The sequence below is a fragment of the Acipenser ruthenus genome, chromosome 12, assembly GCF_902713425.1.
Source record: "Acipenser ruthenus chromosome 12, fAciRut3.2 maternal haplotype, whole genome shotgun sequence".
Taxonomy (NCBI): Eukaryota; Metazoa; Chordata; class Actinopteri; order Acipenseriformes; family Acipenseridae; genus Acipenser; species Acipenser ruthenus.
In genome coordinates, this window is record NC_081200.1 from 8,349,024 (window position 1) to 8,372,159 (window position 23,136).

Sequence of the window (23,136 nt, forward strand, 5' to 3'; positions counted from 1 at the left end):
AATTACAGCTTCCAATTGGAAAGAACAGTATGCTTATTATGCTGAGCTAATAATTACCTGCCAGCAATATACTCTGTATAACTAAGTGCTTTGCTTTTGGATGCAGTATGCGTTCGCGCAAGACAAAGGAAGTTTGATCCTTACAGGACGCCATACTGGGTTAGAAGAGGGAAACATCTACATTTAAAAATTAAAATTAATGATAAGTATTTTTTTGAGTATACTATCTGAAATATTAAGAAAAAATTATGGATCAAGGCTTAGAAATGGCATCTATGATTCCAGCTCTCCGCGAGCTTGGGAGGTGAGTGGTGCATTATGACACACAGTGCAAGAAACACAACATATATACTGAACGGTGTTTGTATACCCCCCCTCCCCTTTCTTAAGCGACGGTATTCTGTTTAAATATATACTATTTTATTACAACTTTATTTGAACTGTTTTGAAACTGCAAGGGAAATATGCAACTATAGACAAACGTTTGACCCTATATGATTAAGCGTACCAAACGACAAGTGGCTTGCAACGAATACTAGTTTTAATAGCAAAAAAAAAAAAAAAAAGTTTAAGTGTGACTTGTGGTTTCGTCACACTTAATTGCTTTACATAGATGTTAGTTGCATTTATGTGGTTAATGCAAGACACGGTGCATATTTTTTGTGAGTAAGAAATTTGGTCTCTTATTCTGAATTCAGTGCGTAAATGGCGAGGGACTAGTGGCACCACACTAATTTGTATACCAGCACCCACAACACAAAATGACTTGGGTTTATATGTAATTGACTTATCTTATTTTGTTTTCTTAGTGCCAGCCCAGCGGAATATAATAATGTTGTACAGAAGCCACGACAAATTCTCTGTCAGTTTATTGACAGAATATTGACTGATGTAGATGTCGGTAAGTGACAATAACATATCACTAAGATATCATAATAAATCATGCCCCTCACAGACAGAATCAGTCATGTATGTCTTTATATTTGGAATAACAGTGTGTATTTACAGTCCGTCACTGTCATGTATTACTTTGTAACATTTGAATGTTTACCATGTAAGCTTTGTCTTATATGGATCAGTGCTGTAATAAATCACCTACTCTGAGATCATGTGCACCCACACAGTCACATGTTGCTTCTGTGTGATACTGTTTGTGTTTCTGCTTCCAGTTCATAATCTTAGGTAGTATGTGTGCTTCGTACAAAACTCTGTGACTGCAAAGGCAATATGCAATAAACATGAACTACCTTTCTGCTTTATTTCAGTTGCCCTGGAGCTGTCCAAAAAGAGTGACCCACAACCAGCCTGTGTGATGCTGCTAGATTTTGTCCAGCATATCATAAGGTCCTCTCCTCTAATGTTTGTGAACCCTGCTTGTGAACTTGACCAGTTTAGGGATGTAGAAAGTAGCTGTACCGGTGAGTTTTGGTCATTGTTGGCTTGGTCTAGCTTTACTCCTGAACTTACTCAAACAGCCAGGCATGTGAAAAAGCAATATAACAGTGAAGAATAATTATTTGCATATTCTTGCAGTATATCCTGACTGGATAGAGTAGTATTCTGTACTGTGTTTTAAGGGATTCCCATATGTAATCATTTTATTATTGTGTTGTTTTTTATCCCCTAAGAATTCAGTAACTGGATTATAACTAGACTTCTTCGGATCGCTGCAGCCCCTAACTGCCAGTCTTTGCACAGGAAGATAGCCAGCGTCATCAGTTTTTTACTTCATCTATTTAAGGTTAAGAGCCTTATTATATACAGGGTACTGGCCAAAGAGCTAATTGACCTCTGTCTAGACCTAATTTGTGTGCATAGAAGAAGCCGACAGGTTAATCCTGAAGGAGAGACATATATGTGGCCAGTTTCCATTCAGAGATTTTCAGTTCCACAGAAAGTTGATCAAGGGTATTTAACAGCTGCAACCTTGCAGCTTTCCTCAATGGCAACTGTTGAAATGTTTGAAGTGACACTGCTAACAATTCTAGCAGATATCCTTCCTGGGATTTTTTGTAGAAGAATGGTCATCACACTCTGGGAAGTCATTTGTTCGTTTTTGCAATACGGAGGTCCTAAAATAAAGAGTATGGCCCTGGACTTGATTGCACAACTCTTAGAGCTAGGTAAACCTCCGGAAAAAAAAGTACATTTATTTTCAGCATTTCTGGACATATTACACTCCTTTAACGGAATGGAGAAGTCTAAACTGGAGTTGTATGCAAAACCGTTTGGACGTGTTACCAGGTCACTGTTTCCACACAAGGTAGATACGTACAGAAATATAGAACAGGTGTACCTAAACATGGTGATGGACAAGCTTTGTGAACTGATCAAAAACGGACTGCTTAAAAACCTGGAGTCAGAGGAGCTGAAAATTACGTTCTGTGAAATATTTCAGTACATCCTGAAGTTTGTCCCCCCTGGTTATGAGTCTGCTGTTGAGATAAGAAGTAATCGCGTGAAGAGCGTTTGCACATCTTTAATTAAGATCATCGGAACTCAAACAAAACAGGAGGTGGGTACAGCCATGTGTTTTTGTCTGGAAAAGCCTTTTTCTCTTTGTAGATTAAGCTGTGTACGGTGAGGTCTGTGATCTACAGAACAGTGTTTTTCCGATCTACTAAATTGTTCTTTTTCTGATCAGGCTACCAGTACAATAATGATTATTTAGAGTATATCTACAGTTGGCAACAATATAAATAGACTAATGATGTTTTAATGTGACTTGTTTAGTGCTTGGTAGGCTATTTGTATGTGGCCCTGAAGATCGAGGGGATGGATATTCTTCAGGAGATTCAGTCTGATTCTTCTGATGAAGGGACGGGGAGCAGCAGCAATGAGATTCCTTCTTATGGACCGCTCTCTAAAAAACCCAAGACCCAAGTGTAAGAAACACATCAAATGTGTTTTTTTTGTTTTTTTTTAACTTTGGTTATTGATAAATAATACATGTAGGTGGTCTGAGAGTAAACATGAAAATAGGCACTCGCTTAATAGACTGAAAGCCAGTTTGTTTCCTTGTTCAGAATTTGCTCAGTGGACATGAAGACAAAGAGTAAGCTGTGGGGCTCGCTGGATAGACAGCTGATGACGTTGCTTTCTCTGATCAAAGAGCAGCCTTTAACCCAGGCTCTCAGTGCCTTGGAGGGGGTAGCGGTGATCCTGCACCTGGCTGCTCTCTGCTCCTGCCACTTCTGTCCTCAGCCTCCGGTCAGGTAAAATGGCTTTTCTTGTTGTCGGTGCCACCAGGTGGGTAAATGTTGTAACTAACTTTTTAAAGTGAAAGTATTGATGTTGTTTAATGTTTAAATTGTAAGGACATATTAAAAGGCAAAGATATGATTTTGTATTTTACCATATTGCCATGTCTGCGATTTGCATACGTATAGATTTGCCAACCATGGTCTCTCCTGTGCAGTAGCTACAGCAACATGGCCACAAAGTTGAATGTTGATGGTGGTAAGACACCAGAGCCTCAAAGTCCATCCACTAAAGTGCAGCTGGTTTGGATAACCCCTGAGTTAGTATCCCAGGTCCTGGAAACCTGTAGGAAGATGCTAGTCTGTGCTAACAGTGAAAACAATCTGGATCTGGCAACTGAGCGAATTGTGAGGATAATTGATGCCATCCTTTACATGCATGGTAAAGATTACATTTCTTTTTTTCTACTTAACCATTATTGTGTATTTGCTGACCAAATGTTCTGGGACGATCCACACAAGAATCGGAATCAGTATTGGAAGGCTTTCTAATGTAATATTTTCCTGTACAAGATGTCATAGTAAAATTACAAATGATGCTTTTGTGTTTTTAGTGAACTGCCAGATTGAGGGGGGGATTCACAAAAGCCTCTGTGCTCTTCTGTCATTGCCGTGGGTTTTGGAGCACAATTCACATTCTGTCTTCCAATTGGCTGGTTTCAGTTCGAGCTTTGTTGCTTTAAGTCAAAAGATGTCGAACAGTTTCTGTAAGTACTGCTTTATTATTATTATTATTATTATTATTATTATTATTATTATTATTATACATATTTTATAAAAAAATATTACTGTAAGATTTTTACTGTGTGCACTTTACATTCTTATAACTTTCATATTTTGCTTTACCTGCTGTTTTTATATATATATATATATATATATATATATATATATATATATATATATATATATATATATATATAACGAATAGACAGTGGTTTTAGGCTGTATGTAATTCTGTTGTATTCTCTAGCGTTACAGACGCAGGCACACTGTGTGTATTTGCTATCGTTACTGCCCAAGAACACATGTCCAGATTGGAGATCAGCAGTCTATCGTTGGGCATTGCAAAGTCAAAGTGAAGCTGTCCGGGCCAGTGCAGTGAAAGCATTCCCTAAACTGCTTCATCATCTGGGAATTAAGTCCTACAGCCTCATACATGAGGTTCTGTTGTACGTATTGTTTCAAGTTTACACTAAAAGGCAATTTTGAATGTTTTCTGGATCTAAACATTTTGTTTTTAACCATTCTGGTTTTGCAGAAATAAGCTCCAGGACAATTCCATATTGGTGAAACAGGAACTGGCCAGGATCATTGGAGAGTTAGCTTGTTGTCTTTCTGAGACATTTGAGCTCAGGATTCAAGTTAATGAACCAACAGGTCATGACCTTCTCTGCAGCCACCTGATTGTAAACTCAGGACATGCAGAAATAATAACCACAATTGGAGCGTCCATTTTCACTCCATTCTTAATGCTTCTGAAAGCAGAGACAAGCAGTTCAGTGAAATCCGGTAAGTAATCCGTCTTTAAAACTATTTTATATAGAACTATATAGTATATATTTCTACATTTGATGTACCTTGTGATAGAATATTATAGAATATTAAAAAAAAAGTTATAATTGGGTTGGCAAATACATATAATAGAAGTTAATTGTATAATTAGATTACTGTATTCACTTTAATAATTGTTGTTATCTTTTCTTAACTTGCAGCTTTTATAGAAAACGTTCCTCATCTGTGCAAGCATGTGAACCTGGGGATTCGTGATCCCGATACGAACGCTGTTCTAAGTGCTCTTGTAAACCTCATGGAAGATCCTGATAAAGATGTCAGAATGCTGTTTAGTAAAAACATCAAGTACCTGTTAGAGTCCTGGGAAACAGAACAGGGTGCTTTAAAAGAGGTGCATTGATGTAATTAAAACTCCTACTTATTGAAAACACTGTTATTCTGAATTTTGAGTTCATATGAGTGTACCAAATTCATCACAACCCGTATTGTATACCACCACATACTGTATGTTGTTAGTGTAGCAGATTAATTTATGTATTTGGGTCTTCTGCAAGTTTGAGTTAAGTGCAGATAAATTCTATATGATACTCCCTGTAAATTCATTGTAATTACTGTTTCGTTTTCAGCGTTTCAAACACTAGTTTACATTGCCAACAGTCACTTTCAGAGACACCACAATTACCAAATTTGGTCAATTTGTAATTTACCAGATCATCTTGTGGCTCGGTAACAAAAAAACATTATGGACCTGTACTATACTACTGGACTGCACTGCAGTGGGTTAGGGGATGGTGATCCTCCTTCAGCATTTGTTTTTTTTAGATGCTCTGCAATAAAAAAATGCATTCATCAGTCATTGGTAAGTAGTGGGAACCAGCAGTGAGCTATTTTAATCACTATTGAACTGTGTAATTTTTGTTTTTCAGCTTATTGTATCCAGATTGAAGGAGGCTTATACAAATGCTAAAACTGCAAGGAATAATGAGCTGAAAAACACACTAATACTCACCACTGGAGAGATTGGCAGGTAGTTATATGGAAATAATGAGTTATTTATAATCTTGTCGATTTGTATTTATGCAAATCTGAAAAGCATCTGTTGCTTAAAGTAATGACTACTTTTGCTGACTTGTTATAGGGCTGCCAAAGGAGACCTGGTTCCATTCGCACTGCTTCACCTCATGCACTGCCTTTTGTCAAAGGCTGCTCTTGTTTCTGTATCTGCATACACTGAAATCAGAGCACTAGCTTCTGCCAGATCATTGAAACTGCCTTCGTTCTTCAACCAGTACAAAAAACCCATCTGCCAGGTGAGATGGTTTGACTTTAAATATAAGGGTTTTGAGTATATGAGTTTTAATACCTTCACGCTTCAACTCTAAAGGTAATCCTGCCAGTGGAGATTGGGGAGATTTATTGGCTTAACATTATACAATACAAATACAGCAGGAATACAAGTTTTAGGGCAGCGCTATAAAGATCTGCTACTATTTAGATTACTGAAATAGACCCCATTGTGTTCTGTGACACTTTCACCTCTTGCCTTTGTGTGCCTAGTTTCTGGTGGAGTCGCTGCACTCCAGGCACATGACTGCTCTCACTAGCACCCCTGGGCAAAGCAACGAGACACTGCAGCAAGAGGCCGCCCACCAGAGGGAGGTGGCTTTGGACATCCTATCTCAAGTTGCTCATGTGTTTAACTTCCCAGATCTGAATCGCTTCCTTAATGTAAGTTTAAAAAGGTGTCCTTCTGTTCTAGTTTCTCTTTCTTTTCTTTTTTGCAATGCAAGACCAAAAAGAAACACGTGTGGTCAGGCAGCAGTGGAGGTTGCCATGCTCATGGTGTTAGCATAACTTAGAGACACATCCAGCATTTAACACTTTTTTACAGTGCAATAGATCGTTGTGTTCCGTATTCGCTACAGTAATGTGATTTCCGGATGTTTTGTGTTTTGTGTTCCCGGTTTGCAGCGTACCCTGCAGGTGCTCCTTCCTTATCTCGCCGCCAAGGCTAGTTCAACAGGGTCCGCTCTGATTCGGACCATCGCCAAGCAGCTGAATATGAACCGCAGGGAGATTCTGATCAGCAACTTCAAGTACATCTTTTCTCACCTTGTCTGCTCTTGTTCGAAGGATGAACTGGCTCGTGCATTCCACTATCTCAAGGTACCCACACACTCGCTATTTTATTGGGAGTTTCTGATCAAAGTGGGTTTTCGTCTTACTGTGTACATTATTATGTAGCCAAGTCTACTGTATTATAAACAAACAAATGTGAAGTTTAACAATCCTAATACACCCCACTCCTCATAAGGAGGCATACAACATATTCACTTTATGATGCTTCTGTCCTAACAATTGACTTTAAATACCTAAATATGCAAAACAAGCTAACCTTTAATTTTTTTTTCATAAAGAATGAAACTGAAATCGAACTGGGAAGTCTGTTAAGACAAGATTTCCAGGGACTGCATAATGAACTGCTGCTGCGTCTAGGAGAACACTACCAGCAGGTCTTCAATGGCCTGGCTATTCTGGCTTCCTTTGCCTCCAGTGATGATCCATACCAAGGACCACGGGATATTACTACACCAGAGTTATTGGTAATGATTATAGTGGATGACTTTCCAAATAGCACCCCCTGCTAGAACCACTAACTGACAATACACATCTATTATAGGGTCTCGCAGGCATTGCACAACATTTGTTTTTCCATGCTATCAATTCCTGATAGTTAAATGGTCTTGATTCTTACTATATCTGCAGTATATTGCATCATTATGGTTAGCACAATGTTTTGTCTTTTAGGAAACAATATGTAAAATCCAGTAGTTTGTTTATTTTTACACTACTTCTTCACAGGCTGATTATCTTCAGCCCAAACTTTTGGGTATTCTGGCCTTTTTCAACATGCACCTGCTGAGCTCCAGTGTTGGGGAGAAAGAGAAGGAAAAAATGGTATGTTTGCTTAAATATGAGTATTTGGAAATTCACTGGTATGGTTTTGAGACGATGCTTTTACCTATACCATGTTTACATTGTTGGTTTTAGGTTTATTTATGTGTGTTCTTTTGTATTTTTCAATTTTGCACTGTAATCTGCCAAAAATAAGTTTAAAAACAACTTTACACCACCACTGCGGACCTTGCTGACTGTTGCTTGGAACAAATCATACACATGGCATGCCAATGACACTTTTGACTAGTTACCCTTTCAACTGAAATTATTGTTTTCTAATTGGCAGGCTTTAAACAGTTTGGTGTCGTTAATGACGCTCATGGGGCCCAAGCACATTAGTTCCGTCCGGGTGAAGATGATGACCACCCTGAGGACAAGCCTGAGATACAAGGATGATTTTCCCCAGCTGTGCTGCAAGTCAGACTTTCATGTTCCTCTCTGTCGTTTTATTTGTAAGAGACACTGTATGGAGTCTCAATCTTTGTTTTAGTTTTGGCTTAATGTTTTCTGAGCTTCCTCGCATTTTAATACCCTCCCTTTGTTTGCTCTTATGAGGCCAAATCTGAGAATGTATTGCTGCATATGACATGATTTAGTATCAGGAGTAATAATGTTATTTAGAACATATGTATCTTATTAAATATAATATTATATTTCTTTTTTATATATATAAAAGAGCCTGGGATTGTTTTGTACGATGCTTAGACCAATCCCACTTGGGACCGCTTCTAAGCCATGTGATTGTGGCTTTGCTGCCTCTGATCCCCACTCAGCCCAAGGAGACTGCTGTGATATTCCACTATCTCATTGTAGAGAATAGGTAGGCTTGACTTGTGTGCTAATTTGTTGCTTTTATCAAATAACTTGTCTCAAGCCTAATGCTTTTAAATCCTTGAATATTTACGCCTTTAGAGCGGAAGTGCAGGATTTCCTTCACGAGATTTACTTTTTGCCCGACCATCACGAACTTAAGGAGATTCAGAAAGTCCTGCAAGATTACAGGAAGGTAAGTGTTGTCCTTTTAAAAGCATGCACCATAAGTTGGTCTCTGACTCCTGGTGAGTTACAGCTGTGGGAAGAGCTGTGAAACATTTAGGGCATGTTGCAGCAAACAACAACTCGTGTGTTGAATTTAAGCTGGACCTGCTAGTAAAAGGTTAATTGTGTCAGGGAATCCTTTTTTTTTTTTTTTTTTTTTTTTTTTTTTTATATAAAAGATATTGGGAGCATTGATTTATGTTGCCTGGAAATATATTAATCTTCAGTAATTCTCTGCAGCAAACCTCTAAGAGCACTGACCTCCAGACTGCTCTGCAGCAGTCAATGAGAGCCATTCAGCATGAGAATGTGGATGTGCGCATACACGCCCTCACAAGTTTAAAGAAAATGATGTACAAGAATCAGGTACTGATGGCTTCTGGGTCCCTAACTTGAGTTTCCTTATTAAGAATGCAATGGGCTTGAGATCAATAGATCTATTTTAGAATTTACAATTCCAAATCAGGATGAATACTGGATTAGCTGTACATTTTAAAGAAACCAAAGTAGCTTATAATTTATAACTATTGACATGAATATAATGGCAGAGATCATTATCATTTGATAATAATTACAACTACAGTATCCCTGGGAGATGATGTAAATGTCAATAGCTTTAGATTAGTCTGGATTTTTTTTTTTTTTTTTGTAAATGTGAATATTTGTCTCTTCTTTCTTGATTTTGTTGTGTATTATTTTTCTAGGAAAAGCTTATTAAGTATGTGTTAGATAGTGAGACAGTGGAGCCGATCATCTCACAGCTAGTGACTGTGCTCCTGAAAGGCAGCCAGGATGCAAACCCTGAAGCTCGGCTGCTGTGTGGAGAGTGTCTGGGGGAGCTGGGGGCCATTGACCCTGGCCGACTGGACCTGTCAATAACCGACACGCAGGGGAAGGGATCCACGTTTGTGGTAAAACTTCAGTCTTGTTGAGTGTGGGAGGTGACGGTGGGAACCAGATGGTTTTATATTATATTTTAGTCTCAAAAGAAAATGATAGGTATGTACAGTACAGTAACAGGTATTTGCATATTGTTCATTGATTTTTAGAAAAGAAAAAAAAAAATTAATAATCTGGTTGAGACCGCTTTTTTTGAATTAAAAAAAAAAAAAAAAAAAAAAAGTAATGTGGCCAAACCAATTTGTTTAAAGTAGATGTTTTGTGAAAATAATTCATGTTTATTGTTAGAGTGGAGTGGAAGACAGCAGTTTTGCCTATGAACTGCTTACAGAGCTGACAAGAGCCTTCCTTGCCTATGCAGATGATGTCCGTGCACAGGACTCTGCTGCCTATGCTATGCAGGTATCCGTATCAAAGTGACCATTTAGTCACAAAGTCATCAGTAACCAACACTACATTCTTAACTTCAATTTTGTGATAATCATCCATAGTTTGATTACTCCTGTAAAGCGTTAATCTAAAAAAAAGCCTTTTTTATTGATATTGGAATGAGTGGAACATCTAGATCCTGTTATTATGCAACCACTTCACAAACATTGTTCCAGGAGCTCCTTGCAATGTTTGAGTGCCGAGAAGGAAGAAGTGACTGCCCGGGGCGGAGGCTGTGGAGACGTTTCCCTGAGCATGTGCAAGAAATCCTGGAGCCCCATCTGAACAGCCGGTGTGTAACACATTGCAGTGTTTTTAGTTTAGAAGGCTATTGGGATTGGCAAATATTGAAGATTCATTGAAATCTAATTAATGTGAATTACAGGTATAAAAGTACTCAAAAGGCATTAAACTGGTCCAAAATAAAGAAGCCAATCTACCTAAGTTCCCTGGTAAGCAACTTTGCAGAATGGTCAGCAACGTGGGCAGGCTATCTTATCACAAATGTGAGTAAGATTAAAAGTATTGGTTTCTTTTGCTCATTACAAATCTGCTTTTGAAGGGTTGAGCGTTCACCCTGCAATAATTTAAACTTATTTTTTTTTTATATTCTTTTATGTCCTAGGTCAGGGATGAGCTAGCGAGCAAGGTTTTCAACTGCTGCAGTTTCATAATGAAACATGACTACAAAGTTACCATATACCTACTGCCACACATCTTGGTCTACGTTCTGCTAGGATGTACCCAGGAATATCAGCAGGAGGTAAGAACAGTTACACAGCAAGCTGGCAGAGGCTCCCCACTATTGTGTCACTGCACTGTGCAAGGTGGAATATGAGTAATTTGATGGTTCGTTGAAGAGAATTGTATGACTTGCAGTGGTTAGTAAAATCAAATTAAAAGGTAAAAATATTTTGTTGATATAAAATGTGGGTTTTCACCAGCAGCTCATCTAGTTTATGTGTTGACTGTATAAAACATATCATTTCTGAATACCAAATTATTTTGCAGTAGCTTGCTAAAACTTTAAAATAACTTCAGTTTATTTCTAATGTTGTTGTTGAATTGAGTTATAGTAAATTCAGTACATCGTATTAAAATAAATAAGATAGTCAGTAATATATTTCTTTTAGGTTTACGCTGAAATAATGGCTGTATTGAATGAAGAGGATTCTCGGATTACGAGACTGCAGGACATTGCTTCAGATCTCAGTCAGCTCAGCACACAGACCGTTTTCTCCATGCTCGATCACCTTACACAGTGGGCAAGGCACGTGTTCCAGGCTCTGAACATGGAGAAGAGTGCAGGACAGTCAAGCCGAGACAGAGGAAATCCAAACGGTGAGAGGACGGAAGGGTTAAAGTATTAAACAGACATTATATTTTGGTATAAAATGTAATATTTATTACTGCATTAACATTTTGCACAAAATAAGAAAAAAAAGGTCCCTCCCTTTTCATAGGAACATCTGTTATTTTCCCTCCTTCAGTGACAAGTACGAAGCTGAGCGAGTATCAGAGCGTGAATCGCTTCCTAGACCTCATTCCCCAGGACACCCTGGCCAGGGCCTCTTTCCGTTCCAAAGCCTACACTCGGGCAGTGATGCACTTTGAGTCGTTCTTCATTGAAAAAAAGCAAAACATTCAGGACCACCTTAGCTTTCTGCAGGTGCTGTAACACAAATTGTGTAGACCTCATCTGACCATAACATTTTTGCATGTGCAAAAAGAGGCTAACATATTCATAAACAGCTGTTTTTATGCCACAGATTTATAAGACTGAACCTTTTTTGTTTGCCTGAGAATCAAGAATAATATTAGCCACCTATAAAAAATGTTTAAAAACCAACATTCTTTTTCTACGTTTATACAGTCGCTCTATGCTGCTATGCACGAGCCTGATGGCGTAACTGGAGTGAATGCTGTTCGAAAAGAAGAACCCTCCCTGACAGAGCAGATACTGGAACACGAGAGCATCGGCTTGCTGAGAGATGCCACTGCGTGTTACGACAGAGCCATTCAGCTGGAGTCAGACCAGGTAAACACTCACGTGCTGGTTACTGGGATAGGTATGTATGCTACACTTCAAATATTAAAAGCAGCTCCAAACAATCGTCCTGAAACATGATGTGGACATAGCACACTTCATCAGAATTGAGTTTTTATTTGACACTTCTTTTTCTAGATACTTCATTATCATGGTGTGATGAAGTCAATGCTTGGACTTGGTCAGCTTTCCACAGTAATTACTCAGGTCAATGGCGTGCTTGCTAATAGGTATGTAACATTTTATCAGATGCCATGTGTGATGGGGTACACCCCAACCCTGTGCATACCTTTTTGTGTTATTTTGTATTTGTAGTATTATTATTTAAATGTACTGTTTTGTGTTTATTTAGAATTTTTTTTTTTTTATTGTTCTACAGCCTGGTTGGGGTTAACATGCCCCATCCTGATAATCGTGATTCTGCATGGTCAACAGCAAGTGATTGACAACTGGCTGTTGACCATGCATATGAGAAAACCCGTGCCGAATGTGGTCGAGGGATAAACTAGGTAATTTTAATAGCCAGTTAATCCCTCGGCCACATATGAAAACAAGCAGCGTAGGCTAAACGGGGTGAGTGTTCAGAGGCTAAACGGGATGAGTGTTCAGAGGCTAAACGGGATGAGTGTTCAGAGGCTAAACGGGATGAGTGTTCAGAGGCGGAACGGGAGTCATGAGTAGGAGAGAAATAGAAAGAGAATAACAATTGCTACCTGTGCTGGTTTTACACCAGCACGATACTTATTTGTTCCATGTCTGTTTTATTTGTCTATTTTGGCCATTATGCCATTTATTTTGAGTTTTGTTTTGTTTTGTTAAACCTTTTGTTTATTTATTATTAAATCTGTGTACCAGCGCATTCGTACCCCAGTGCTGTCTGTGTCTATTCTCCTTGGTCTGACGTCACCAGCAAGCCAATCCTTGACACGTTATAATTTTATTTTTTTAATTGTCTTATTAAATTTGAACCTTTTCTGATCCATGTTTTTCATTATTCGCTTTAGCATGACTGGTGTTGCCTAAGTTAAAAACAAAGGTAGCAATGTGACTCTAAGTATTTTAATGTTTAATTTTAGGCCACAGTGGAAATCTGAACTGAACACGTACAGAGTTGAAGCAGCATGGAAATTATCACAGTGGGACTTGGTAGAGGATTATGTAGCTTCAGGTGAGGATATTACAAGGATGTAAACTACATTTATCGATACATAGTATCTTTTACTCGAATGTGTTGAGTCTCACTATCATAAAAAAAAGAAAAAATGTGTTCTGAAACAACCAATCTCAAACCGCAACGTTTAAGTCCTCAATACTCTAAAATCACCAGCCATCCCATATTTTATATTAATCCAAAAGCAAAAAAACACAATCAAAATCGGTGAAAAAATAAATCTACGTGAAAGAACAGATGATCACTGTTGTGTTCTCAACTCTTCTTTATTTATTTTTATTTTTTTTCCCCCACTATAGATCAAAAATCCAGTAACTGGAGCGTGAGACTTGGTCAGCTGCTACTTGCAGCCAAACAGAAGGATGCTGAAACATTTTATGAAAAGCTCAAAGTAGTCCGTGCCGAACAGGTTGTGCCATTGTCTGCTGCTAGCTTTGAATGGGGTTCCTATCAGAGAGGATATGAATACATTGTCAGGTGCTGTCATTGTTCATGGTTCATGGATAACTGCAAGCTATTGAATTACTCATTCTTTTTGAGGTCTAACAATAAAACTAAGTCAAGTTGGCTATTGCCTTCGACATTGATTCTAGTTTTATCCCTGCTTTTAACTGAGTGTGTGGAATTAAACTAGTGTATTTTGTTATTTAGATTACATGTGCTATGTGAGTTGGAGCATACTTTCAAGGATCTGCAAAATCAGTGGCGGAAAAATGGCACAAAGGAGAAGGAGCAGACTCTCAACTGGCAGGCTCGACTGGAAATGACACAGAATTCCTTCCATGCCAAAGAGCCCATCATTGCTCTCCGCAGGGGACTGCTGAGTCTCGGTAAAAGGTTGTGTACTTCATCATTTGATTTAAATGCAGATGCCTAGTGTATTCACTTGCAATTCTTTATTGTCAAGGAGGAGATATGTGCTTGGATGTTTTCTCGATCCAATTCAAGATTCCATACCCAAATCTGTCTCCTTACTCCTAACTGTTTCTATATATATATATATATATATATATATATATATATTTTTTTTTTTGCAGGCCAGATTATGGTGAACTGGTTGGAGAATGCTGGCTGCAAAGTGCCAGAGTTGCCAGAAAAGCAGGTCATCACCAGACAGCATACAACGCTCTGCTCAATGCTGGAAACTCCAGCTTGTCTGAACTCTGTGTAGAAAAGGCAAAGTGGCTTTGGTCCAAGGTCAGTACCCATACAAATTCAAATGCAATACTTCAGCAAGTTGTTATCTGTGACAAGTAATGTATTTTTGTTTTCTTTTTAGCTTTTTTTCATTTTCTGCCTGCTGCAGTACTGCAGCGCCACCTACTGACGAAAATATACTGTTCGCTGTAGCTGACAGTGTCTAGTGCACTAAACCCCTTGATTGCCGTAGACATATGATGTGGACTTTTGAACGGGTACGCTGTAGTGAGAGAACATATTCGTTCTTTAATGCAGACTTTTTTTTTTTTTTTTCTATTAGGGCGATGTGCACCAAGCACTGATCGTGCTACAGAAAGGAGTACAGCAGTGTTTCCCTGAAAATGAAGTGCCCACTGATCCAAAAAGCGTACAGATCAAGGGCAGAGCAATGCTTCTTGTAGGGCGTTTTATGGAAGAAACTGCTAACTTTGAAAGCAATGCAATCATGAAAGCGTATAAGGTAAATGTAATCTATAATATTTTTGATTAGCTATGAAATTAGAAGAGGATCAGAAAAATAACACTTTACTAATAACTGGTGCATTTAAAAAAAAATATATATATATATATATATATATATATATATAATATATATATATATATATATACAGTGCAGTTTTTTTTCTGTTTCAGGATGTTACAAACCTACTTCCAGAATGGGAGGATGGTAACTTTTATTTGGCCAAATACTATGATAAATTGATGCCCATGGTAACAGAAAACAAAATGGAGAAGCAAGGAGATCTAATTCGTTACATAGTCCTTTTTTTTGGCAAGTAAGTTACTTTTTTTTTTTTTTTTGTTATCTAACAATTAATGGCAATAATGGAATAGTGTTTTGATATAGTTTATATTTCATTACTTTTGAGCACAAGAGCATCAAACTGTTTTAATTTTGTTCATCGTGAATTTACATTTGTGTGTTGATTGCCGAAAGGTAATAGCAGAATTAACGGTAGTGTAAATGAATAACCATTCAGAACCTACTAGGATGGGTTATTTTTTATATAGTAAGTTATTAGTGGGTTGTGTATATATAATAAAGTACTATTTTTCTACTCCCAATACATAATGATGATAGGTCTTTACAGTTTGGAAATCAGTACATCTACCAGTCAATGCCAAGAATGCTATCCCTATGGCTCGACTTCGGTGCCAAAGTGTACGAGTGGGAAAAGGGTAAGATCACCATTTTTCTTTAATGGGTGGAGAATTTAACTGTTACTTAGATGGGGCTTTATTCTTCTATTTTCTTGGTACTGATTCCCGATCGTCCAATATATTTGAACCTTTGTGCTGTGTTGTCTCTGTGGGTGTTGTCTTTTTCCAAAACCATTTGTCTTAGAAAATCTCATTCTGTATGTCTAGTTATGCCAGGTTAAGTTTATGTTTTATGTTTCTGGCACCTGTAATGTGTTGCGTAAATCCTTAGTGGAAATATATGCATGCTACTTGGTACATAACTTTTTATTTCTTATCAGCTTGTCGCGCAGATCGCCTACAAATGCGATCAGATCTTGCGAAGATAAACCGAGCGATTACTGAGCATACCAACCACCTGGCACCTTACCAGTTTCTGACGGCTTTCTCCCAGCTGATTTCTCGCATCTGTCACTCCCACGATGAGGTCTTCACAGTGCTAACAGAGATCATTGCCAAAGTGTTTCTCGCCTACCCACAGCAAGCTATGTGGATGATGACCGCAGTATGCAAGGTGAATTACTTTAAAATAATAATTTTTACTGCACCTTCATAAATCTCATAAGATTTATTAAAAAAAAAAAAAAAGGTTTTAAAAGATTTTCCTTTGTCACGTCGACTGTTATGCTATATTGTGATAAACATAATAATTATTTTTCTGCTGCAGTCCTCTTACCCAACGCGTGTCAACAGATGCAAAGAAATCCTGAGGAAGGCGATTAACTTGAAGGACTCCTTAGGGAAATTTATTGGAGATGCCAATCGGCTCACAGACAAACTACTGGAGCTCTGCAACAGACCGGTAATAATTTTACACCTATATTACTTGCTTTTTTGACATGTGGATAAAACTCCCGGAATAATCAAATGCTGCTTCTCTTGGCATTTTAGGTGGATAGTCCAACCTTCAGCATGAACATTCATTTCAAACTGCTGAAGAAACTTGTAGAGGAGCCTACATTCAGTCAAATTCTGATTCCATTGCAGTCCGTAATGATGCCAACTCTTCCATCAACAGCTGGGGCCCATGCCAACCACGAGCCATTCCCAGGGCACTGGGCTTATATTGCAGGCTTTGATGATACAGTAAGAGACTTATCACAGTACTAGCATCTGAGGGTGGCTGGTGCAATACAATGCATTACACCACATTAACTTAACGGATCACACATAATCCGTGACACAAAGATAAAGTACTTTCGTTTTTTTTTTTTTTTTCAAGATTGAAGTCCTGGCGTCTCTTCAGAAACCAAAAAAGGTCTCCCTAAGAGGATCTGATGGGAAGTTCTACACAATGATGTGCAAACCTAAAGATGACCTGAGGAAGGACTGCCGACTCATGGAGTTCAACTCCCTCATTAACAAGGTACCATTTAATCAAGTTCACAGGGAAAATGAACCGGTTGGTTTATTTTTATTGATGGTTTATATTAACACAGTGGCATATCCCTTATTTATTTTTCAATATAATGCACTGAAACTATTTAATTAGTTATCCTGAGGAAGTTTTTTGTAAAGTTGCTTTGTGTTAAAACAGCTATGGATAAACACAGATAACCTTCAGTTTGTTCAGCAATGTTCTTTTTGCTTTACATATACTGATGAGACTCTTAACTCTGTACAGTATATGCAGATAATATTTCAAACTAAAAGTTATCGCTGTTCTTGGTTGCTGAACACATCCTGTGCTTCAGGTCTATTGTCCTCGAATCATGTAATCCACAGTATGTAACAGGCTGCTGCAGAACCAAAGGGTTTCCATTTACATGCATTATACAATGGCTCCTTATCCACAGTGCCTGCGTAAGGATGCAGAGTCTCGCAGGAGAGAGCTGCACATCCGAACCTACGCAGTTATCCCCCTGAATGAGGACTGTGGGATCATTGAATGGGTGAACAACACAGCTGGTTTGAGGAACATCCTAAACAAATTATACAAGGAGAAAGGTATGGAGGGATCTGCGTCTACTAAATCTTTAATTCATTCCTTTTAGTGTGTGTACATTTTTTTTTTTTTCTTTCTTACTTGAAACTGATCTGTGCCCTGCAGGGATCCAGACTTTTTTTTAATTTTATTTTTTTAATTTTATTTGTATATCCTGTTTTTGAATACTCAGTATGATGCTGATCCTTCTGGGCCATGCTGCTACATCTCAGGAAATTGGAAAAGCCATTTTTTCTGATAAAATACTGGACCTCATTTTGTCATTATGGTTAGCTTCTCTCCTCTTTTTTTATCAAATATGTAATGATTTCAGTGATTCAATAAACACCACTGTGGTCATATCTCCTAAATCACCCAGGAGATACAGTTGTAGTCAAAAGTTTACATACCCGAATGGAAATGTGTAATTTCTAGAAAATTCTCAAACAAATAATTACAGGAAAAATCTTTTGTAGCAAAAGTTTTGCTTTTGTGGATGAGGAAAAAAAGTTACAAGAAATAGATGTCTACAATTATTTATTTCAGGATTTTTTATTTTTTTATTTTTTGCAAAACTCCAGAAATGCTAATAGTTGAGGCACATTTATTATTATTATTATTTATTTCTTAGCAGACGCCCTTATCCAGGGCGACTTACAATCGTAAGCAAAAACATTTCAAGCATACAATACAAGTAATACAATAAGAGCAAGAAATACAATAACTTTTGTTCAAGTAAAGTACAAGTTTGACAAACCACAATTCAATAATACAGCAGGTAATAGTGATAGTTACATCAGGATATGATTAAATAGTGATAGTTACATCAGGATGTGATTAAATACAAAGTACTACAGGTTAAAAACTTGGCAGATTACAGTATTCTGAAGTACAGGATTAAATGCAGTAAAATAGGGGCTGATAAGAGCAAAATAAAGCACATTTACATGAAGGGTGATAGTGTCCCAGGATACAAACAGAGGAGTTCTACAGGTGCTCTTTGAAGAGGTGAGTCTTAAGGAGGCGCCGGAATGTGGTCAGGGACTGGGCATTTAGCAATAATAACCTCTTTTAATCGATTAGGATATTTGTCAATGAGCTTTTGGCATGATTCTTTAGTGATTTTCTGACCATTCTTCAACACAAAATTGTTTTGACTTCAGTTTTGTAAATCAGCAGCTTCTGATTTTCATTGCAGGTATATGCATGACAGCAAAGGAGTTGCGACAATTCATTCTTGGGAAGTCGACCCCATTTCGGGAGAAATTAAAAATATACAAAGAAGTTCTTCTCCCACGACACCCTCCAGTCTTCCATGAGTGGTACCTAAGAACATTTCCAGATCCTACCTCCTGGTTAGTTACCTTCATCATTTAGCAACTGAATATTCTGTGGAAGTTGACGCGTACCTGTAAATACTGTAGTTCACTGTATTTCAAAACAAGAAAATCAATTGCAAAAATGTTGGTCCTGCAAAACACTGAGGAAAAGGTAATGGCTACTGTACCAAAAAGTTCTGTAATGCTGTTAAGGGGTTACAGAATACATTTTAAACCCTTTGTTTGTTTTTACCTTCACTGTAGGTATAGCAGTAGGTCAGTTTATTGTCGCTCCACAGCAGTGATATCCATGGTTGGTTACATCCTGGGACTTGGTGATCGCCATGGAGAAAACATCTTGTTTGACTCGCTCACAGGGGAGTGTGTCCACGTGGACTTTAGCTGTTTGTTCAATAAAGTGAGTGGGTGTTGTTCCGCCTGGGAAACTGACGTTGATTTGAAACCATGTTAACTGCATCTGGCAAAACCGTCAAAGGCTTTGGCTCATCAGTATAACACTGATGAATAGTTCTGTATAATTATACCTTGTTTAAGATAATGTAATTTTTAAATATTGCAGACCAAAAGCAAACGTAATCTAATATATTCTCAAATGCAAATTTTATTTTATTTGCTATTAGGGTGAAACTTTTGAAGTTCCTGAAGTGGTCCCATTCCGTCTGACCCATAACATGGTTCATGCCATGGGTCCAATGGGAACCGAGGGGCTGTTTCGCCAAGCTTGTGAAGTAACCATGAGGTTAATGCGGGACCAGAGAGAGCCTTTAATGAGGTAATACCAAACTGATAATTAATTTATTTACTCTTTCATTTGAAGATGATAAAATGGTGACAATTGTGCAAGGGAATAGCCATTAATACATGTGTGTACTGGCCTGGTTCTACAGTATCCTGTATGCAGGCTGTCAGATGTCCTGCACAGCAGAGGTTGGAATGTTTAGAGTCTGCATATTGTTTGTTCTGGGAAAGAAATGAATGTGGGCGCTTCACTAGAAAGGGATAGCTGTGTTGTGTAAGAAAAGGATTTAGTAATAACTTTTCTGCAAAGTTACTATGGAAACACAATGCTGAACAGCTAATTGCCTGGTACTTGCTTTCTTTGCAGACATCCTAGTAAACAGGATTATATTTTGTGTATGTAACTGCAGATAAATGGGACATCATTTCTGTTTCCACTAAAATTATTAAAAAGAGCTCTCCCAGCTCCAAAGTATTGTGCATACTTTTTACAGACTAAAAATACATACATTGCTAGAGGTGTTGTTTTTCATAACAACACAACGTATTGAATTGATTTTAAGGATGGGGATTTGTCTTCTAGTGTCCTGAAGACATTTCTGCACGACCCCCTGGTGGAATGGAGTAAACCTGTCAGAGGAAACTCAAAATCACAAGTTAATGAATCTGGAGAAGTGGTCAACGAAAAGGTACTTTTTGTTATATAGAAATATATGGTTCTGTTTCGCATTTGGTAAATATTACAGGAGGCAAGTAATAATATTTGGGATACCACTGCAGTTATGGGTGGGATCGCTCATCAGAATCCTTTGCATATATTTGGACCTGGGACAGTTATCTATTCAAGATTGTAAGTAAGCAAGGTGGTCTGTTGGACAATACATGACCCAACCCGTCATTCTCGTTTTATTTATATTAAAACATGTTGGAGGATAATGTATTTATAATTTGAAATATATTTTATTCCAACATACAGGTAGTGGACAAAAAAAAAGGAAACACCTGGGTAAATGAGGGACACAAAGTATATTGAAAGCAAGGGCTTCCACACAGGTGTGGCTCATGCGTTAATTAAGCAAATAACATCCCAGCATGCTTAGGGTCACGTATAAAAATGCTGGACAGGCCTGGTTGCCTATAATTATGGCTAGCATGGCTGCAAGAGGAGACCTCAGTGACTTTGAAAGAGGGGAGATTGTTGGGGCACGTTTTGGCAGGAGCTTCAGTGACCAAGACAGCTCAACTTGCTGATGTTTCAAGAGCAACGATGTCTAAGGTGATGTCGGCATGGAACTCCAAGGAAAAGATATCATCAGCAAAGGGCAACAGTAGGCGGAAGCGCATACTCCAGGATTGTGATATCCGTGCATTAATTCGAAGTGCAAGGTAAAACAGGCGAGCAACTGCAGATGAATTGACTGCAAATTTCAACCTGGGGCGCGAGCAGCCAGTTTAATCAAAAACGGTCTGCCGAGAACTCCACAGAGCGGGATACCATAGTGGCCCAACGCCCTATTAAGTGACTTTACATTGGTGTTTCCTTTTTTTTGTCCACTACCTGTAGATTTTGTCCTATGTGTGACTTTAGAATAAGAAATAAAGCTCAGGGAGGACTAAACACCTTAAATTCTGCATTTGATCTGTATTCAACATGTCTGAAAAACACCTGAAGTGTAATTACTTGATTTATCTTCTCTTATTTCTCTTCAGGCAAAGACCCATGTCCTTGATATTGAACAGAGGCTGCAAGGTGTGATTAAGAACAAGAACAAGATAAAGGGTTTGCCCCTTTCTATAGAAGGACATGTTCATTACCTCATCCAGGAAGCAACAGATGAGAATTTGCTGTGCCAGATGTACGTGGGCTGGGCCCCGTATTTGTAACCCACTGTGCAGTTACAGAACTGAGCTCCGGATTGAAAAATAATTAAGTAAACTATTCTTGATTTAATGATCTTAACAGATCTTGATATAAATACCTGTAACTTTTTTTTTCACATTTGACTGCGTCCCTTGCAGCCTTGTAAAAAAAAAAAAAGTGTTGGAACACAAATACATTGCGATGTGGTGTAATATGTTGTTTTTGTTTACATCATGTACTGTACCATTAATGGTTTCTCGAGTTATCATTGACACTAAAAAAAACTTGAACACAATTTTCCTTTTAGAAAGCCAGAATATATCAATGTATACTGCCAGTGACTGCATAAAATACTGGTAGAAGGCAACATTGCAAAATACATTTATGGATACATTTTGTAACATGGACTGTGCAAGAGTCTTGTTCTTTCATTTGTACTTAATGTGAGTTTGTTCTTTATTTGATAACAAAATTGATATATACCACTGCTGTTTAGATCAGTTGAATGTGCCTTTTTAACAAAACCAGTGTATTGAGGTTAAGCACTTGGTTGCAGTGTTATTGGTTATCATTTGTTAATACTTTTCTGATTTATTTTTTTTCTGCATTTGTCACAGATTTTTTTTTTAATGCACAAAATATGTACACTTGTACATTTCTGTGACAATGTAAATATATGTCCTTATTAAAAAATAAAGCACTTTATCACAATGGTGAAGCCTTTAATTTGTAGATGGTATCGTTAATGCTGTTGTTGTTGTTATTATTATTATTATTATTATTATTATTATTATTACTTTATTTCCATTTACTTTTATTGTGTTAAATATTTAGAACAACTTCATTTTGTTCAACCTAATTTAGTGGCCTCCTTTTTTTTTTTCCTGTTTACCCTTTAGTGTGCCTGACAATAAATTAATTTTTTTTTTTTTTAATCCATTATTTTCTTTTTTGTGTTAGAGTATTTGCAAGCATAAAATTGGTATCATTTGAGATGATATAGTGGCAACTAACACTAGCACTGCATATATTAGAAATGTTTTAAATATTGTAGGCATACTTCTTAATCATTCATTTTACCGTAAATTCAAAAGTTGTAATATGTGTCTTTTGCATTGCATTTTGGTATAGATAATAATATTATTCTTACCTGCTTCATAAATTCACAGCATAAATCTAAAACTAAATGCAAGCAATTTAGTTCTGGACAAAGGTAAAGTTTGTTCTCAAGCGACTTCTTTTCAGACCATGGATACTTTTATGTTTGAACAATTGTTCAAAACACAGCTACCGGTATAGGGTTATTTTCAGGTACACAGCGCACTGCGCTTGCTCGCGCATGCCTTAACAACTTCTGCTAAGAAAGCACAGAAGTGCCTATTCAAATCTGGTACTTTATGCTGTTCGGTCTTTTACATCCTTTTTTTTTTTTTTTTTTTTTTTAATTGAACATATTTTTCCACCATTTAGAAAATAGTATGCAAATATTTATCACATGCAATACACTGGGTCTTGTACATTTTATTTTATTTTATTTATTTTTTTTACTTTTGATAAA

General features: G+C 37.6%; 1 protein-coding gene across 2 annotated transcripts; it reads left to right on the forward strand.

Annotated features, from left to right (window-relative positions):
• The first annotated feature begins 54 nt into the window (after positions 1–54).
• On the forward strand, positions 55–22,283 carry LOC117417029 (serine/threonine-protein kinase ATR-like). 2 transcript variants are annotated; one of them, XM_034028679.3, is made up of 47 exons: positions 55–304; positions 810–901; positions 1,266–1,418; positions 1,629–2,515; positions 2,734–2,885; positions 3,027–3,215; positions 3,419–3,642; positions 3,815–3,967; positions 4,231–4,429; positions 4,519–4,769; positions 4,973–5,163; positions 5,699–5,799; positions 5,911–6,082; positions 6,330–6,500; positions 6,744–6,938; positions 7,190–7,375; positions 7,635–7,730; positions 8,017–8,147; positions 8,407–8,550; positions 8,643–8,736; positions 9,009–9,134; positions 9,473–9,679; positions 9,957–10,070; positions 10,274–10,389; positions 10,483–10,603; positions 10,723–10,860; positions 11,231–11,438; positions 11,588–11,766; positions 11,971–12,135; positions 12,283–12,374; positions 13,221–13,312; positions 13,615–13,792; positions 13,967–14,152; positions 14,353–14,512; positions 14,796–14,975; positions 15,149–15,291; positions 15,597–15,694; positions 15,997–16,229; positions 16,383–16,517; positions 16,607–16,801; positions 16,938–17,081; positions 17,512–17,662; positions 18,838–18,994; positions 19,223–19,376; positions 19,600–19,751; positions 20,301–20,406; positions 21,428–22,283. In XM_034028679.3, the coding sequence occupies exons 1-47, from the start codon at positions 249–251 to the stop codon at positions 21,599–21,601; spliced, it is 7,941 nt and encodes a 2,646-aa protein (XP_033884570.2). In that variant the 5' UTR covers positions 55–248; the 3' UTR covers positions 21,602–22,283. The 2 variants fall into 2 exon arrangements, with proteins under 2 accessions (XP_033884570.2, XP_058890449.1); XM_059034466.1 differs by having other exon boundaries at positions 3,422–3,642.
• Positions 22,284–23,136: the final 853 nt, after the last annotated feature.

Bases quoted from the DNA above. Each gene is read 5' to 3' on its own strand.
- LOC117417029 (XM_034028679.3), top strand. From the start codon at position 249: ATGGATCAAGGCTTAGAAATGGCATCTATGATTCCAGCTCTCCGCGAG. The intron at 10,071-10,273 runs GTATCCGTATCA...ACATTGTTCCAG, and splicing joins CTGCTGCCTATGCTATGCAG to GAGCTCCTTGCAATGTTTGA. The intron at 20,407-21,427 runs GTACTTTTTGTT...ATTTCTCTTCAG, and splicing joins GAGAAGTGGTCAACGAAAAG to GCAAAGACCCATGTCCTTGA.